Below are 20,162 nucleotides of genomic sequence, written 5' to 3'. Positions count from 1 at the left end.
TGGACCCCATTTTGAAAATTCCTAGCGCCAATACTGATGGAGTATTTGTGCGTGCAAAACAGCAGCAGGCCGGTTCTAATACTAATCAAATATCTACAGTAATTATTGACTTTGATACTTGGGAATTACACGGTACACTGTAGTACCAACAGCCTTCAGTTGGTACCTATGAAAGTACCAAATTCAATACCCAGCTCTAAAGTTACACGATCCAGTCAAGTTGAAATACATGTGAACCATGGTATACAATCATTTGCTACTGAAAGCATAACCGAAAGAAGTTTGTAGTTTGTAGTGATGTGATTAAATGACAATGTTATTTTGTTCCCTTTTGCAGGGCAGGGACTACTGCTCAGAGGAAGAAGACATGACATAGCACCCCTCAGCCATCACATTAAGAGGATGCCAGTGTTACAACCAGTCTAAAGGGGCAGCAGGACAAAACTTTATGGAGCAACTTCTTGCCCTCCTGCTCAGTATGAAGCTCCTTCTTGTCTCATCAAATGACCAACATCAAGAGTTGATGGGGTAACTTAATTTCAGTTCTCTTTCTTGAAAAGCCATTATAGGACGTCAGGGATTCTGGGAGATCAAGAGAGATTTTTCCCTGCTTGTACAACTCCTTAAGACGGTATTACAGTACATTGCAGGTTCCATCAAAATCTCAGAAGAATCATTTGTCAGTCAGTAACATGGGCTTCATGCATGGAAGCTTTATGACACTAAACTCAGCCAATTACATTACTTTGCCTTGAGTCATCTATCAATGAATAGCTTTTTTCATAAAGTGTATCAGTGCATCTTACAGAGACTCCTAAATATATTGGTAATAAGAATATACAACTAAACGAGTTGCGCGTACAATTTGGGAGCAAAACTGCGTCCCAATGTCTCATGCGAGAGGCCCACTGTGTCTCTCTGCCTTCTTTTGCATTTCAGGAAACGGTTTTGGAATCTCTTTTTTACAATTTCTGGGCCAAAATAAGGTTTGTTTGTCCGTCTACATTCCTTTATTATAATGTATTATGTTAAACAAGGCTCAGGTTTGAAGTGTTGTCGCTGTCTACTCACCTATCACAATATATTAAAACACTCACAAAGTCGCCCGCTTTATATCGGGTTCAGGTGAGCCCGTTTTTTGGGTGGGGTCACATATCGTTCTGTATTTCACTCACGTTATGTGTTGTTTCTATGTTGACCTTTTGTTTTTATAGGAAAAATAAAAGTGTTTTCGAAAACTTGTCACCGCTAATGCCAATTTAAATGTGTGTATTTACTGCATTGTTTTAGTGTTTTTCAGGGGCAAAAAATACATACAACATGTAAGTGAAACTTTGGTCACGATGGGTCCTTTTTTTTTTTTTAAGAAAAAAATAAGGGAACTTGGTTTGAGATCAATATAATAAATGCATTAAGTTTGAAGGGTAAGTGCAATTTTGCCTACTGTTTACAATCCCTATGTAATACAGGAACATGTTTTTCTATTTTTAATGCATTATATGTTGTAAAGTACAGCAAGTGCGAGGTGGCTAACTATGCAGCTAATAGGAGTACACTATTGAGGCCATAGACGCTCTCTGAAAAACATCCAAAAAACGCCAACAATACTGTAATTACATCTTGTGACCAGACCAAACATTTTAGTTTTAAGTGCTAATGCAGACAAACTATTTTTAGCGGCGCCGTGATCACAGAGCTAACTAGCGTAATGCTGCTATATTGACATTTTTTAACCCGTTGAGCTAGTTAAGTTAATTTTAGATAATGAACATGCCAATTTTGACATTCAACTTATATCCCAATAAAGCGAGAAAAACATATTTTTTCACCCTTTGTGGGGATTATGATTAATCCTTCATCTGAACGGTAATATATGGATATCTCATCAATCGGCATCCCGGTGAGAACAGACATTGTACAGTCACTTTTTTATGTTCAGTATGCTTAAACTGAGCAAAATACACAAATATTACATTTTATTATAAATGTTACTACAAACCCCGTTTCCATATGAGTTGGGAAATTGTGTTAGATAAACGGAATACAATGATTTGCAAATCCTTTTCAACCCATATTCAATTGAATGCACTATAAAGACAAGATATTTGATGTTCAAAACTCAAAAACTTTTTTTTTTCTTTTTGCAAATAATTATTAACTTAAAATTTCATGGTTGCAACACGTGCCAAAGTAGTTGGGAAAGGGCATGTTCACCACTGTGTTACATCACCTTTTCTTTTAACAACACTCAATCGTTTTGGAACTGAGGAAACTAATTGTTGAAGCGTTAAAAGTGGAATTCTTTCCTATTCTTGTTTTATGAAGAGCTTCAGGCGTCCAACAGTCTGGGGTCTCCGCTGTCGTATTTTACGTTTCATAATGCGCCACACATCTGGACTGCAGGCGGGCCAGGAAAGTACCCGCACTCTTTTTTTACGAAGCCACGCTGTTGTAACACGTGCTGAATGTGGCTTGGCATTGTCTTGCTGAAATAAGCAGGGGTGTCCATGAAAAAGACGGCGCTTAGATGGCAGCATATGTTGTTCCAAAACCTGTATGCTGGCTTTTGAACTTTGCGTCGATAACAGTCTGGATGGTTCCCTTCCCCTTTGGTCCGGATGACACGATGTTGAATATTTTCAAAAACAATTTGAAATGTGGACTCGTCAGACCACAGAACACTTTTCCACTTTGCATCAGTCCATCTTAGATGATCTCGGGCCCAGAGAAGCTGGCGCCGTTTCTGGATGTTGTTGATAAATGACTTTCGCTTTGCATAGTAGAGCTTTAACTTGCACTTACAGATGTAGCGACGAACCGTATTTAGTGACAGTGGTTTTCTGAAGTGTTCCTGAGCCCATGTGGTGATATCCTTTAGAGATTGATGTCTGTTTTTGATACTGTGCCGTCTGAGGGATCGAAGGTCACGGTCATTCAATGTTGGTTTCCGGCCAGGCCGCACACGTGGAGTGATTTCTCCAGATTTTATGAACCTTTTGATGATATTATGGATCGTAGATGTTGAAATCCCTAAATTTCTTACAATTGCACTTTGAGAAACGTTGTTCTTAAACTGTTTGACTATTTGCTCATGCAGTTGTGGACAAAGGGGTGTACCTCGCCCCATCCTTTCTTGTGAAAGACTGAGCATTTTTTGCGAAGCTGTTTTTATCATGGCACCCACCTGTTCGCAATTAGCCTGCACACCTGTGGGATGTTCCAAATAAGTTTTTTATGAGCATTCCTCAACTTTATCAGTATGTATTACCACCTTTCCCAACTTCTATGTCACGTGTTGCTGGCATCAAATTCTAAAGTTAATGATTATTTGCAAAAAAAAAAAAAAAATGTTTATCATCAGTTTGAACATCAAATATGTTGACTTTATAGCATATTCAACTGAATATGGGTTGAAAATAATTTGCAAATCATTGTATTCCGTTTATATTTACATCCAACACAATTTTCCAACTCATATGGAAACAGGGTTTGTACATTACATATATACTAACAGCATACACATAAAACGATGATGGAAGCTTTCGGATTATTTTAGTGTGCTTTATAGGCAAATAGAGCAAATCCCTTTGGCTCCATTTTTAGCTGACTTTTGCTAGCATTTACCCCAAATTCCGGACCCTAAGCCGCTATTTTTCTATGCTTTGAACCCTGTGGCTTAAAAACGGTGCCGCCAATTTATAGACTTTTTTTTTGCTGACAGCTATCATGCACATAGTTTAAAAAAAACAAGCAGCTACTAAATAGGTGTGTTATTGTTTGTGCTATGGCGCCATCTTTTGGACGAGTTTGCTCCCTGCAAGTTCTGCAGTGTCTTTTACCATTTAGTGTTTTCAACCGGAAGTAGAACTGTGATGATGTCATGTTATCGATGAGAAAATGAAGTTTTAGACAATATGATTTGCCTGAATAGCTAAGAAACACAGAGAGTAACGAGCGGTGGAAAATGGATTATAAAAGGACAGATTTAAAAAAATATATATTGAAAAAAGGGACAAAAGGGTAGCCTCCCTCCGCCTTCGGGTGGGGGGACGGGTCCTAACTGTTGTTTGTGCTTACGCACCAAACAGCAGTTCAGAGTACCCACCCTTTTTGGGTACACTCGAGGGAGTACTGGAAAGTGCTCCCCCGGGTGATTCCCTTGTCCTACTGGGAGACTTCAACGCTCATGTTGGCAACAACAGTGAAACCTGGAGAGGCGTGATTGGGAAGAATGGCCGCCCGGATCTGAACCCGAGTGGTGTTTTGTTATTGGACTTTTGTGCTCGTCAGAGTTTGTCCATAACAAACACCGTGTTCAAACATAAGGGTGTCCATATGTGCACTTGGCACCAGGACACCCTAGGCCGCAGTTCCATGATCGACTTTGTAGTTGTGTCATCGGATTTGCGGCCTCATGTTTTGGACACTCGGGTGAAGAGAGGGGCGGAGCTTTCTACCGATCACCACCTGGTGGTGAGTTGGCTGCGATGGTGGGGGAGGATGCCGGACCGACCTGGCAGGCCCAAACGCATTGTGAGGGTCTGCTGGGAACGTCTGGCAGAGTCTCCTGTCAGAGAAAGTTTCAATTCCCACCTCCGGAAGAACTTCGAACATGTCACGAGGGAGGTGCTAGACATTGAGTCCGAGTGTACCATGTTCCGCACCTCTATTGTCGAGGCGGCTGATCGGAGCTGTGGCCGCAAGGTAGTTGGTGCCTATCGGGGCGGAAATCCTAAAACCCCTTGGTGGACACCAGCGGTGAGGGATGCCGTCAAGCTGAAGAAGGAGTCCTATCGGGTCCTTTTGGCCCATAGGACTCCGGAGGCAGTGGACAGGTACCGACAGGCCAAGCAGTGTGCGGCTTCAGCGGTCGCTGAGGCAAAAACTCGGACATGGGAGGAGTTCGGGTATGCCATGGAAAACGACTTCCGGACGGCTTCGAAGCGATTCTGGACCACCGTCCGCCGCCTCAGGAAGGGGAAGCAGTGCACTATCAACACCGTGTATGGTGCGGATGGTGTTCTGCTGACCTCAACTGCGGATGTTGTGGATAGGTGGAAGGAATACTTCGAAGACCTCCTCAATCCCACCAACACGTCTTCCTATGAGGAAGCAGTGCCTGGGGAGTCTGTGGTGGACTCTCCTATTTCTGGGGCTGAGGTCGCTGAGGTAGTTAAAAAGCTCCTCGGTGGCAAGGCCCCGGGGGGGGACGAGATCCATCCGGAGTTCCTTAAGGCTCTGGATGCTGTGGGACTGTCTTGGTTGACAAGACTCTGCAGCATCGCGTGGACATCAGGGGCGGTACCTCTGGATTGGCAGACCGGGGTGGTGGTTCCTCTCTTTAAGAAGGGGGACCGGAGGGTGTGTTCCAACTATCGTGGGATCACACTCCTCAGCCTTCCCGGTAAGGTTTATTCAGGTGTACTGGAGAGGAGGCTACGCCGGATAGTCGAACCTCGGATTCAGGAGGAACAGTGTGGTTTTCGTCCTGGTCGTGGAACTGTGGACCAGCTCTATACTCTCGGCAGGGTTCTTGAGGGTGCATGGGAGTTTGCCCAACCAGTCTACATGTGCTTTGTGGACTTGGAGAAGGCATTCGACCGTGTCCCTCGGGAAGTCCTGTGGGGAGTGCTCAGCGAGTAGGAGGTATCGGACTGTCTTATTGTGGCGGTCCGCTCCCTGTACGATCAGTGCCAGAGCTTGGTCCGCATTGCCGGCAGTAAGTCGAACACATTTCCAGTGAGGGTTGGACTCCGCCAAGGCTGTCCTTTGTCACCGATTCTGTTCATAACTTTTATGGACAGAATTTTTAGGCGCAGTCAAGGCGTTGAGGGGTTCCGGTTAGGTGACCGCAGGATTAGGTCTCTGCTTTTTGCAGATGATGTGGTCCTGATGGCTTCATCTGACCGGGATCTTCAGCTCTCACTGGATCGGTTTGCAGCCGAGTGTGAAGCGACCGGAAAAGGGTGGAGTGCCATCTCCGGGTTGGGGAGGAGACCCTGCCCCAAGTGGAGGAGTTCAAGTACCTAGGAGTCTTGTTCACGAGTGAGGGAAGAGTGGATTGTGAGATCAACAGGCGGATCGGTGCGGCGTCTTCAGTAATGCGGACGTTGTACCGATCCGTTGTGGTGAAGAAAGAGCTGAGCCGGAAGGCAAAGCTCTCAATTTACCGGTCGATCTACGTTCCCATCCTCACCTATGGTCATGAGCTTTGGGTCATGACCGAAAGGATAAGATCACGGGTACAAGCGGCTGAAATTAGTTTCCTCCGCCGTGTGGCGGGGCTCTCCCTTAGAGATAGGGTGAGAAGATCTGCCATCCGGGAGGAACTCAAAGTAAAGCCGCTGCTCCTCCACATCGAGAGGAGCCAGATGAGGTGGTTCGGGCATCTGGTCAGGATGCCACCCGAACGCCTCCCTAGGGAGGTGTTTAGGGCACGTCCAACCGGTAGGAGGCCACGGGGAAGACCCAGGACACGTTGGGAAGACTATGTCTCCCGGCTGGCCTGGGAACGCCTCGGGATCCCCCGGGAAGAGCTAGACGGAGTGGCTGGGGAAAGGGAAGTCTGGGTTTCCCTGCTTAGGCTGTTGCCCCCGCGACCTGACCTCGGATAAGCGGAAGAAGATGGATGGATGGATATTGAAAAAATATATTTTTATTTTTTTAACTTGGACTTTCCACGGGCCGCATTTTGGACGCTGGTGGACCGCATCTGGCCCGCGGGCCGTAGTTTGAGGACCCCTGTACTAAACTGTTTCATGTGTGATGTCTTTAGCAGTGTTTTCATGGTTATTTGTATGTGCTATCGTAATGTAATGAAGCTCGCGTCTTTAGCATTAGCTGATATGCTAGTGTCTGTGTTAGTATTATTAACTTACAATGGCATTCTTTTGGTATTTTTCCAGTTTCGGAAATTACTTAGTAAATTAAACAAAACATCACCGTGGAGATACTGAGTCTGTTTAGCTGATTGGAAAGGTAGCTTGGCAGCTAGTGGGTCTATGATGATGAATAATTGTTTTTTTTGATCAGCCGTTTTACAGGCACCGTTTTTGAAATAAATTTGATAAACATTTCCAAAACCTACAATGTATATACGAAGGTCCTGAGTAGTCAGGGTTCAATCCCGGGCTCGGGATCTTTCTGTGTGGAGTTTCCATGTCCTCCCCGTGAATGTGTGGGTTCCCTCCGGGTACTCCGGCTTCCTCCCACTTCCATAGACATGCACCTGGGGATAGGTTGATTGGCAACATTAAATTGGCCTTAGTGTGTGAATGTGAGTGTGAATTTTGTCTGTCTATCTGTGTTGGCCCTGCGATGAGGTGGCGACTTGTCCAAAAATAGAAAAACATACATGTTCTTGTCTTACTTAACAATTGTGAATGATGGACACAATTTTAAAACAAAGTGCAGTTCTCCTTTAACTGAAGTAAACAAAATATGACCAGCAAGAGACAATGGAACCTGCATCATGGCTGCTCACAGCCTATTAGAAGTGCACATAAGCCTGATTCAAACAAAGTCCAAACAATTGTGTGATCAGTTGCATTTCCCACCAATTGCTCAGTGCTGCTGTCGTCTCTTCCTGTGCTTGCGGCGTCCAACATCTTGGAAAGGACCTACAGGTGGGTCGGGGGTCACCAAGCCATCAGTCAACCTCTGGTAGACTAACGTGGAGTCTGAAGCCACGGCGCACAGGAGCATCGGAAAGCCTCTGTCCAGCACGTGTCGTACACTGCAAATAAGTACAGAACATCAACTTCATTGATGTATCCATTAGGGGTGTAACGGTACGTGTATTTGTATTTAACCGTTTCGGTACAGGGGTTTCGGTTCGGTGCGGAGGAGTACCGAACGAGTACATATGAAGTAGAGGCCTATGCTAAAGTCTTAATAAGCTGCTCTGGTTTCAGCCTACTCCTACACAGCACCCAGAATTGTCCCACCCACACAATCATCTGATTGGTTACAACCGTAGCGGTAATAGCCAATCAGCAGTGCGTATTCCGAGCGCATGTAGTCAGGGCTTCAGCGTTGAGCAGATAGGTGTTTAGCAGGTGAGCAGCGGACTCTCCCCAAATAATAATTAACACTTCCAAGTCAACTACTACTAATATCACTATAAGCCCGTTGACCTTCAAGAAGCAAACTGCAGCTCAGCTCACTCGCAGTCCTGGCTTAAGGTGAAGGCTAATTAGCTTTTAGCGTAACGTTAGCTCATTCTGCGGTGTGTGCGTATGTTACGGACAATGTTGATTGAGGTGTGTTGAAGCAGCAAAAAAGGACATTATGTTAAATGAAGAGTTTCTGTCTTTGATAGTTGATATATTAATGTAAGTGCATCATAAAGCCTACATGAACTCCATGGTGTTCAGGGATGAACAGTCTCTTCTTTTGCTACTGTACTATTTCTTCAGCTGTAGTTACATTAATCATTAGTAATTTAGCAGCCTAGTTTTGAATGGCAGGGTCCCTGCTATCACATGTTGATACAAATATAACATTTACATAATAAAAATCAACTACAGGGTTCCCAAATCCTGTAATAAATTAAACAGGATGAGTTGACTTGAAGCTGTTTAATGTTGCACATTTTATATGTAGAAGAAAAGTTTTGTCATTTTATTTAATCTGAGCAACACGTTGAGGCAGTTTAATGTTGATTAACGTGGGCAGAATTATTATAATGTTCCCAATGTTAAAAGGATAAAGCCATTGTTTACAAATTTGTTTAATAAATAACCAAAAAATTTATATTTTGTTGTTTTCTTACTGTACCAAAAATGAACCGAACCGTGACCTCTAAACCGAGGTACATACCGGACCAAAATTTTTGTGTACCGTTACACCCCATTTGCTAAACAGCTTCTCCTTGTTAGAGATGCTGCCTCACGATGGTGAGCTAGAATCTATCCCAGCTGACTTTGAGTGAGACGCAAGGTACACCCTGGATTGTTGACCTTTCAATTACAGGACACGTGGTATAGACCAGAGGTGTCAAAGTCGTTTTCACTGAGGATTACATCGCAGTTATGTTTGGCCCCAGAGGGCTGCTTTTCTCAGCGAACATTATTATTACACAATTTTTTTATGCATTTTATAAAATGTAAAAAAAATATGGTAAATTGCAATAATTTCGCCTTAAAATGTAATGTATTTTAATTTAAATGGAAAAACCGTACTGCTGTTTTTATGGTAAAAAAAAAAAAAAAGGCAGCTCAGTTGCTACAATTGTTTTTTTAATATAAATTTTAAAAAAAAATGCATTTTTACAGTAATATTTTGGCACCTGAGCTGCCAGGTTTTTTTTTTGTTTTTTTACAGCAAATCCACAACTGTAGATTTTTCTGTGTATTACTTTAAATGCCAAAGCGGCACCACATTTTATTACAGTAACAAAGTACTGTTTTTTTAATTTAGAGAAAAATGCTATAAAAACCACAGTAAATGTCACAATTTTACCATGGAATCTATTGCTACTTGTACATTGCAAAATTTGATGGATAACTTTTTTGAAATCATTACTATTTATTTCTAATGGAAAAATGGTTTAAATGTTTGATAATACATATTTGCATAATTATACAATATTTAAGTTAACAAAATTTGCGATTGCATGGAGTACATTTTTTTTCCTGCCAAAATAGAAAGAAATAATACATTTAGTAAGACAAATTTCAGCACTTTATTGATACATATTTTTTCCAGGCTTTCGAGGGCCAAGTAAAATGAAACGGCGAGCCATATCTGGCCCCCGTGCCTTGGGTTTGATACAGTGGTATCGACAATCATTCACACTAGGGTTGCTAGATGATAAACGGCATAAATTATATAAATATAGCTTATAATGCTTTTGTTAAATTGTGATCATGCATTTTGATGATACATTTTAGCAGTGTCACGCAAGATTGACAGCGACAAGTAAACGTCCTTAACACACTAGCATTTTCACTAGCGTCCAATGTCTCCTTCACAGTACAAAGACAATTCTCAGCCCCAGTCAAGACAGGACATAAACTATCGTATTTTCCGGTCTATAGAGCACACCCACTCACTACATTTTAGAAGAACATTTTTTTTCCATATATTAGCCGCAGCAGACTATAAGCCGAAAATATACATGTTGCGAAATGCGTCATCTACACAGAAATGTTTATTTACATACCCTAATTGTTTCCAAACGATGTCTGTAACACGGCAGTAAAACGGTTGATCAGACAAAACAGAAGTCATCATCATGGACACACTAGCTGCGGAAGCTCGCTCTCCAATCTGCTAAATAGACTCAATAACTCCCCGGTGACATTTTGGTGAATTTACTGAGGAATTTGTGAAAGTGAAGCCATAAAAAAAGAATGCCGTTGTAAGTTATTAATACCAACAGACGCTCAAAAACGTGTTAGCATATTAGGTCATGCTAACGACCCTCCATGGATTACATTATGATAGCGCGTACAAATATGCATGAAAACACATGCAGACATCAAACATGGGACGGTTTATCCATCCATTTTCTACCACTTGTCCCTTTTGGGGTCATGGGGGGGTCGCTGGAGCCTAAGAATTAACCTAGTTATATTGTAAAACTTAAAAACGTTGCTTGGAGTGATGGATGAAGAATCCATACGAATCGAATAAAATCGCTATGGATGATTAGAAGACAGAACAACATTTTTGCTTCCGGTTTAAAACTTTAAACAGCAGGAAACACTTGTAGCATCCAGCTGCACCTGCAGTGAGCGAACTCATCCAAAAGATGGCACAGTAGCACAAACAATAATACATTTAAGTGTCTTTGCATGTGTTTAATGAAAACTATTTGCTTAATGGCTGTCAGCGAAGAAAAATCCATAAATTAGCTGCACTGTTTTATAAGCCGTAGTAGACAAAGCGTAGGAAAAAAGTAGTGGCTTATAGTCGGGACTTTACTGTATGTTCCTTACATGTATCATTGTCACGGGAGGATGAAGAATAGCTCAACATGCTACACTACACAATGTAAGAGGATATGCGAACAGCTATTCTATAGGTCTTGAATGTAGACAGAAGTGAGCGGAGTGATACAATTATTGGCAGTAACGATACCAACTATAGTATCATTAAATACGACAGTGGGTAGATCGATATCTATGTAATCAAAAACTCTTTTGTTGTTTTGGTATTGATAAACTCAGGAAACATGTACCTGAACACAGGAGGACTTAAACGGCAAAACCCTATTTTTTTAAATTTCAGCAAATAGTAGGAAATAATTAAAACCCTGTGTTTTGCCCGATTATAATTGTGACTAAGGATTTAATTAGTCAATGATGCTGAAAATGTCATGCATATTCATGAAGTATTAATAAGCACTAAAAACAAAACTATAGATAATTGTACACGGATAAGCCATGTAACAGGTAAAACATGTATTAAAAAAAAACACAACTTGTAGGAATTTGTTACAAAATGTAGTCATTTCACTTGCATTGTTGACGTTAATTGGGCAGCTTTAACCCCGCTAATATTTGGCATCAAACCAAGCAGCTGTGTGAGCGTCTACAGTTGTGATCAAAATTATTCAACCCCCACACAATTTTGGAGTTTTAGCAAGTTGGACATTTATTCTGTATTTTGTTTAATCATCTTTATTTTGCATAAAGATGCATTAAATAGACAAATGCAACTTGAATTACAACATTATATTTTGTAACATACCAAACAGTGTCATTTCTCTTAATATCTCATTGACAAAATTATTCAACCCCTCGAAGATCATAACTCTTAAGAACAGGATTTGAATAAGGTCTTTTCAATCAGGTGTTGAAAACACCTGTTGATGTGATTAGAACCACAACGAGCAACAAATAAACTGATTGAAAAAGACTGACGCTCAGCTTCTTGTAGATGGTCAATGGTGTATTTGCAACATGGTGAAGTCCAGGGAGTGGTCAAAGAAGTCAAGAGAGGAGGTAATTTCTCTTCATAAGAAAGGATATGGATATAAGAAAACAGCAAAGACATTACACATTCCAAGAGACACAGTTGTGAGCATAAGTGGCAAGTTTTTAAGCTAAAGGCACAGTGGAAATACTAGCTGGGCGTGGTAGAAAGAGGATGCTGTGTGCAACTGCTGTCCGGTATTTGAAGCGTACAGTGATAAAAAACCCCCGGGTAAAAGCTAAGGAACTACATCAGGACATTGCAGAGGGGGGAACGCAGGTTTCGTCCCAGACAATAAGGCGCGCACTACGAGATGAAGGCCTCTATACCAGAACTCCCATGCGCACCTCACCTCTGACTACCAGGCACAAGAAAAAAAAGACTCCAGTATGCCAAAAATCATCTGGACAAACCCGAAAGGTTTTGGGAAACTGTTCTATGGAGTGATGAGACAAAACTGGAACTCTTTGGGCCTTTGAATCAACGTTATGTCTGGAGGAGAAAAAATGAAGCTTACAAAGAGAAGAACACCTTGCCTACTGTTAAGCATGGTGGGGGGTCAATCATGCTCTGGGGCTGTTTCTCTGCCTCAGGTACCGGGAATCTCCAGCGCATTCAAGGCATTATGAATTCTATTTCCTAGCAGGATGTATTAGCTGCAAATTTCATGAAGTCAGTGACGAAGCTGAGGCTTGGGAGACGTTGGACCTTTCAACATGACAACGATCCCAAGCATACCTCCAAATCAACATCAGAGTGGTTGCAGAAGAAGGGCTGGAAGACTCTGGAGTGGCCTTCACAGTCGCCAGACCTAAATCCTCTAGAAAAGCTGTGGTGGGACTTGAAGAAGGCAGTTGCAGCACGCGAGCCCAAAAATATGAATGAACTGGAGGCCTTTGCCCAAGAGGAATAGGCTAAAATACCTGCAGATGGTTGCAAGAAGCTTGTGTCCGCTTATGTATCACCTTTGAAGGATGTCATTACTGCCAAAGGGTGTTCTACTAAGTACTAAAGATGCATGTAACTAGGGGGTTGAATCATTTTGTCAATGGAATATTAAGAAAAATGTCCTTTTTTGGTATTTTCTAAAATACAATGTTACAATTTAAGTTGCATTTGTCTATTTCACACATCTTTATTTGATATGACTATAAACAAAATACGGAATAAATGTCTAACCTGCTAAAACACCAAAATTGTGGGGGGTTTGAATAATTTTGATCACAACTGTACGTATCTACATGTTATGTATCTACATGTACACAGCAGGGGAGCAGGTTAATTTATGAGAGTAGCGTGTGTGTGATTGTGAGAATGTCAACGTGTTGGCAGAGTAATGTCAGTGAGTGAGTGGGCGAGTAAAGAGAGAGAGAGAGAGGTTGAGCGTGCATTGCGCAGTAGAGTGATGAACGGGTCCAGTTGTGTGCTGCAAACCTAATAATAAAGCAACCAGATTGTCACGAATCGGCGGCCTCGAATTGTCACCGGGAAGCAGAGCTCAGCAGACCCATTTCCGGGTAAAGTGACGGGTGAAAACATCGACCCTGAAGGGAACCTCTGCCCTGTCCTCCTTGACTACTTAAATGTTTACCCATGTTTGAAGCAAATGTAAAAGTACCGCGATACGTAATTAGTACCGGATTAAGCACAACCCTACAGTGTACAATTTGATGGATAACTTATGAGTCAAGTAGATATCTGAGTATTTATTTTTATTTTTTACAAAAGAAAAGTGTTTGAAATGTATCATTATATAAAATGTGTTGCATTATTAGAGCAAGTTTGAAAAAGATATTAAATTGCATGCAGTAGGCAACATGTATTTTCTTCTGTCAAAATGGAAAGAACAAATACATTAGGTAAGCAAAGATAAAATACTTTTTTGATGCATATTAATTCCAGGCCTTTGCGAGCCAAGTAAAAAAGCCTAGAATTTTTAAAGTTTTACACCTCTTTTACATTTGATCAGAAAAAAATTTGTGGTATCGCACATCTCTAAAATCCAGATCTCTCTACTGTGACGTGATAAACAGTTAATTTATAAAATTCAAAATAAGGCAGTCAGCTTTTCTTTGTCTTACCTTCTGTGGCATATGAACTGACTCACAGGCACTGGAAAAACTGTCTGCATAGGCGAGCCTTCCGTCTCTTTTCCCTCTAACAAAACAAGCTGGAGTTCATCACTTTTAACACAGGACACCTCCTTCCAGTTACGCACTGCAAAGATCAAGAGTAAAGTGTGGTCGATGGCGGAGTCGCTTTTAGAATTACAGCATTCACACAATAACACACAAGCGAGAGTAATTATTGACAGTAGGTGTGTAACGGTATTGCAGATACACTGCAGTATTGCCGTTTCTAAGTCTTCACAACAATGCTGTAATGCATGACAGTATTTATCAAAAACGTAGTGTGTAGTTGTTTTTTTTCTGGCGCTTTAGCGTTGGCTGGGTCTGAAAATAAACTAACGTATTTTCTGGACTATACGGCGCACTTAAAATCCTTTTTTTTTCCTCAAAACACAACAGTGCACCTTATAACCTGGTGTGCCTAATGTACAGAATATTTCTGGTTTTGCTTACCGACCTCGAAGCAATTTCATTTGCTACATAGTGTAATGATAAGGGTGACCAGTAAATGGCAGTCAAACATAAAATATACATGTAGACTGCACTATTATTACAATATAACTCAGGTAAACAACAGGAAAATTGTATATGTTCCATGAAAATAGAAAACATTACACACAGCGCTCAGAAATCTATCAAAATGTTTTAGTACAACTTTGGTAAGCTACAGTATGAAGCCGCACCGCTTGATTGATTGTCGGTGCATTAAACATACGAGTATTATTATGGTGTGTGTATAAGGTAAGACATTTTCTAGCGTTTTGTTTCACACTATTATGCAAAACCAACTTTTTTTACCTTCTGATCTGTATTTGGGATCTGCATGAAACCTGAAAAATTGCACGGGTCCGCCTTCGTAGTCCGTGGCGACACCGAAGTCAATAAGCTTCTTAGGGACGGCGTGGCGCAGTGGGGAGAGTGACCGTGCGCAACCCGAGGGTCACTGGTTCAAATCCCACCTAGAACCAATCTCGTCACGTCCGTTGTGTCCTGAGCAAGACACTTCACCCTTGCTCCTGATGGGTGCTGGTTGGCACCTTGCATGGCAGCTCTCTCCATCAGTGTGTGAATGTGTGTGTGAATGGGTAAATGTGGAAGAAGTGTCAAAGCGCTTTGAGTACCTTGAAGGTAGAAAAGCGCTATACAAGTACAACCCATTTATTTATTTATTTATTTATAGGACATTCGTTTTCCACTGTTGCCATTTCTACTATAAAGTAGGTTAAAGTTGTTACTTATATCTGTCAGTAAACTTGCCAACGCTGTCTTGAGTTTACATTATTCACCCAAGGAACTTTAGTTAATAGAGAGTTCCGGTCGGAAGTTTTTTCACGGGACACATTTCAGGGTTATTTCCGGATGAGGAGATGCTGCTCCGGTAATGATTTAAGTAGTCTGAATGTCACAAAACAGTTAGCTCCATCTTTTGACAATTTTTCCTCCCTCGTCCCTGCACGCTACACCGGTACAACAAAGATGACGGGGAGAAGATGCTGCCAAAGGTGAGCCACGTAAATAAAACCGCCCACAAATCGGTGCATTCTGAAGCGACTGTCAGAAAGCGGCTTGAAGATTATCTGTAAAACATAATCCGTGCAACATTTTCACCGAATAACCACCATTCCATGTTATGTAGACCACAAGAAAGTGTTTTGAATTTAGAAAGAAAAAAATAATAATATGACTCCTTTAATGCGCCCTATAATCCGGTGCACCTTGAATTGCCGCAGGGGTTATAGTATGCGCCTGCCTTGAATTACTGCCGGGTAAAGCTTGTTTCCCAAAATAATTAGCGCATGCTTAGTATTACCGCCTGGTCAAACTTGTGACGTCACGAGTGACACTTCCCCTGTCATCATTTTCAAAATGGAAGAGGCTGATTTCAATACCAGTAATTCGGAATCACATAAAGGGAAGACGATTAAGAGCTATTCAGTAGGATTTAAGGTCCAAGCTTACATCACACTAAAATTTTTACTGCATACCTTTGGTAAGTGCCGAAGTGAGAAGAGGTTTTAAATCAATTAGCGCCCCGGCGTCAATTCAAGGAAATACGGGATATGAAAAATTATCAAAAATGTACCACTCCTCGGCAGCGCGTCTTATAATCTGGTGCGCCCTATGGTCCGGCAAATACGGTACATTAACCAAAATCCTCTGTAGGTCGGAGTGCGCGGAGCACCCTAAGCAGGAAATGTGGTTTTGGTAGATGTGAGGAATTGTTTTTTGGACATTTCCTTAAAAAAATCATCAAAATGAATCCATAACTGTTGAGTTAAGGTGCTAACATACACACAAACAAACCCTGGCAGAAACAATCTCTTTTGCAGGGGTAAGAAAGTCTGTGTTCTGCAAAGCAAAGCGAACCACTTTCGTCTCGAGCGTTTCCGAGGCAACACAGAGCATGGAGGGAAATCACACAAAAAAACTACATTTCAGGAAATAGCTGAAGTGAAAAACTACTTTATATCCATCCATCTATCTTCTACCACATGTCTCCTAATGTCGTGGGGGGCTAAAGCCTATTTAGCTGCACTTGGGCGGAAGGTAAGGTACACCCTGGACAAGTCGCCACCTCATAAACTGTCAACCAGAAAAAATATTTGAAGCCAGTGAAGCTAAACATCAGTTTGTGAGGTATTTACATTGGTAAAACTTACATTAATCGTTAACTTTTCTGAGAAACAGCATTTCCCAAACTGATATAAACAGGTCCACTGTGGAGGACACTCCTTCTCATAAAGTAAAAGTTGGGCACATTATTGTTTTACACTAGATGTTTACATTCTCACATTATAGACACTAAATTGTAAAGTTATTTTAATATTTGCTCGAAACAATGGATGTTCCTGTAGTAATAAATATAATAAAAACATTTGAGCAGTAGGTTTGTATTCAATTACAGTCGGTGGGTTTATCTAAACCAGGGGTCTCAAACACAATGTTGGTGCGGCCCGCGAGTTTTACATGACTGGCGCTTTACAGCGTCATACTTTCATGCCCTCGATTTTTCAAGGACACTCTCAATGTCAGTGCCCCTCCAGGGACAATCATCTTCTCGATTTATACTTTAACATCAATATTAAAAGGGTAACGTGGAGGCACTGCCTTAAGCTTCCTCTTCAACCTGTGCCAACAGCGTGCCGGCCCAGCCACATGTTGTAGTCGGTATAAACAGACGCAGTAAGCGACTGCAAGACATAGTTGATCAACAGCCACACTGAGAGTGGCTGTATAAACAATTTTAACACTGTTACATATGTGCCACACTGTGAAGCCACACCAAACGAGAATGACAAACACATTTGGGGAGAACATCCGCATCGTAACACAACATAAACACAACAGAACAAATACCCAGAATCCCATGCATCCGTAACTGTTCCGGGCTACGATATACACCGCCGCTCCTCCCAACCCCGCCCCCTATTGTAGCCCGGAAGAGTTAGGGCTGCATTGGGTTCTGGGTATTTGTTCTGTTGTGTTTTGGATGTTGTGTTTGTCAATCTTGTTTGTTGTGGGTTCACAGTGTGGCGCATATTTGTAACAATGATAAAGTTGTTTATACGGCCACCCTCAGTCTGACCTGTATGGCTGTTGAATAAGTATGTCTTGCACTCACTTCCTTGGGTCTGCAGAAGCCACAAACAATATGCGGCTAGGTCTGCACACTGTTTGTATGGTGGAACAGCAGACGTGACGGTGGTTTGTAGAGAACATCACAGGTAGTGCCATCACAACACGCCCTAAGGGCCGGGAGAATGTTAGCCCCGGTAGATTGACGGGAGGGGTACTGGTGTTCGGGTGTGTCCCGGAAAAATCGCGAGAATCGGCAAGTAAGTTGCTTGGACGGGAAAGCCATTCAAAGAAGAAGAATTTGTCAAAAAGTGCCTCTTTAGACCAGTTGATCTGCTGTTTCTTTTCTTTTTCTCCTATGTCCCACTCTCCCTTGTGGAGGGGGTCCGGTCCGATCCGGTGGCCATGGATGACGTACTGGCTGTCCAGAGTCGGGACCCAGGATGGACAGCTTGCCTGATCCGCCTCTGCTTGGGTTGTTTTCCTGCTGGCTCCGCTGTGAACGGTACTCTCGCTGCTATGTTGGATCCGCTTTGGACTGGAGTCTCGCGGCTGTGTTGTATCCATTATGGATTGAACTTTCACAGTATCATGTTAGACCCGCTCGACATCCATTGCTTTCGTCCTCTCCAAGGTTCTCATAGTCATCATTGTCACCGACGTCCCACTGAGTGTGAGTTTTCCTTGCCCTTATGTGGGCCTACCGAGGATGTCCTAGTGGTTTGTGTTGTGGTTTGTGCAGCCCTTTGAGACACTAGTGATTTGGGCTATATAGGTGAACATTGATTGATTGATTGATATTAGATTGTTTTTAAGGAAACTTTTCTCACGACCCGGCCTCACCCAGTTTCTGCATCCAGTGGCCCCGAGGTAAATTGAGTTTGAGACCCCTGATCTAAATATTCCTGCTACTTAATTTTAAAGTTGTTTTTTTAATATAAATACCATAATAATACCGTGTGATTTTGGTAAGGCTGTCCTTTGTCACCGATTCTGTTCATAACTTTTATGGACAGAATTTCTAGGCGCAGCCAAGGATCCGGTTTGGTGGCCACGGGATTAGGTATTTGCTTTTTGCAGATGATGTAGTCCTGATGGCTTCATCTGGCCGGGATCTTCAGCTCTACCTGGATCGGTTCGCAGCCGAGTGTGAAGCGACCGGAATGAGAATCAGCACCTCCAAGTCCGAGTCCATGGTTCTTGCCCGGAAAAGGGTGGAGTGCCATCTCCGGGTTGGGGAGGAGACCCTGCCCCAAGTGGAGGAGTTCAAGTACCTAGGAGTCTTGTTCACGAGTGGGGGAAGAGTGGATCGTGAGATCGACAGGTGGATCGGTGCGGCGTCTTCAGTGATGCGGACGTTGTATCGATCCGTTGTGGTGAAGAAGGAGCTGAGCAGGAAGGCAAAGCTCTCAATTTACCGGTCGATCTACGTTCCCATCCTCACCTATGGTCATGAGCTTTGGGTCATGACCGAAAGGATAAGATCACGGGTACAAGCGGCCGAAATGAGTTTCCTCCGCCGGGTGGCGGGGCTCTCCCTTAGAGATAGGGTGAGAAGCTCTGCCATCCGGGAGGAACTCAAAGTAAAGCCGCTGCTCCTTCACATCGAGAGGAGCCAGATGAGGTGGTTCGGGCATCTGGTCAGGATGCCACCCGAACGCCTCCCTAGGGAGGTGTTTAGGGCACGTCCAGCTGGTAGGAGGCCACGGGGAAGACCCAGGACACGTTGGGAAGACTATGTCTCCCGGCTGGCCTGGGAACGCCTCGGGATCCCCCAGGAAGAGCTGGACGAAGTGGCTGGAGAGAGGGAAGTCTGGGCTTCCCTGCTTAGGCTGCTGCCCCCGCGACCCGACCTCGGATAAGCGGAAGATGATGGATGGATTTTGGTAACGTCATTATGTCACTATGAAGTGATGTATCAAATTTTACGTACGAAACCATCATGTTATTACCTCTCCTTTCAGACTTGGAATGCCAAGTTTATCTCAATTGTTGTTTTTAAAAATATATAAATATATATTGTCAAACTCACGCTCAGTAAGATCCATGTAAACAAGAAAAGCAGCATGCACTTGTGCACTGTCTTCCACGCCAAGGTTCTTCATAACGTGATACTGATTCAGAGACAAATGTGAATAAAATTAGTTTTAGCAGCAATATCGACATTATATTTACATAAACATACTCACCACCGGATGTTGCAGAATCCAGTTCGGAGACTCTTTCGACGAGTCCATTGCTGCTAAGTGCTTTAATCCAGCATGGCCACAGCGAGAAACAAATCTTACCCACTTCCACGCACTTGTTCGTGTTTCTGTCATAGATTTACCATATCATTTTTTCATCAAATAAATAAGTGGTACTATTTTACTGTTAACAGTGCTTAGTATATTACTGTTAGTTTTAAATTTCGAACGGACCCGTTCTGGCACTACTTATGTGCAACAATTGAAAGTGGTCGTCGTGGAACACGTTCGGATACTAATGTTCCGACTGCCAAGTAAATTACAGAACAGGGCTACATTTCATCCATCC

The 20,162-nt window shown here is 42.5% G+C and overlaps 2 protein-coding genes across 3 annotated transcripts in view; one reads left to right on the top strand and one right to left on the bottom strand.

Moving 5' to 3' along the window:
• zgc:55943 (uncharacterized protein LOC406337 homolog) overlaps positions 1-1,241 on the top strand; it is a 25,962-nt gene extending 24,721 nt beyond the window's left edge. Inside the window, exon 6 of the mRNA XM_061890649.1 lies at positions 338-1,241. Coding sequence (XP_061746633.1) covers positions 338-376 — 39 coding nt within the window. The 3' untranslated portion in view covers positions 377-1,241. The remainder of the gene's footprint in view (positions 1-337) is intronic.
• Positions 1-20,162, bottom strand: part of tsen15 (TSEN15 tRNA splicing endonuclease subunit) — a 26,151-nt gene extending 5,989 nt beyond the window's left edge. Inside the window, exons 1-5 of one of the 2 annotated variants that reach the window (XR_009804780.1) lie at positions 19,817-20,162; positions 19,660-19,741; positions 14,004-14,139; positions 7,557-7,735; positions 7,088-7,228 (exon numbers count right to left, since the gene is read on the bottom strand). Coding sequence is in view for 1 of the 2 variants with exons in the window: in XM_061890648.1 (XP_061746632.1) it covers positions 7,564-7,735; positions 14,004-14,139; positions 19,660-19,741; positions 19,817-19,948 (522 nt within the window). In the remaining variant the exon portion in view is untranslated. The remainder of the gene's footprint in view (positions 1-7,087; positions 7,229-7,556; positions 7,736-14,003; positions 14,140-19,659; positions 19,742-19,816) is intronic. The other variant, XM_061890648.1, reaches the window with a different exon arrangement.

The sequence above is a fragment of the Nerophis ophidion genome, linkage group LG28 (genome assembly GCF_033978795.1).
Source record: "Nerophis ophidion isolate RoL-2023_Sa linkage group LG28, RoL_Noph_v1.0, whole genome shotgun sequence".
Taxonomy (NCBI): Eukaryota; Metazoa; Chordata; class Actinopteri; order Syngnathiformes; family Syngnathidae; genus Nerophis; species Nerophis ophidion.
This window is presented reverse-complemented; position numbering and strand designations above follow the sequence as displayed.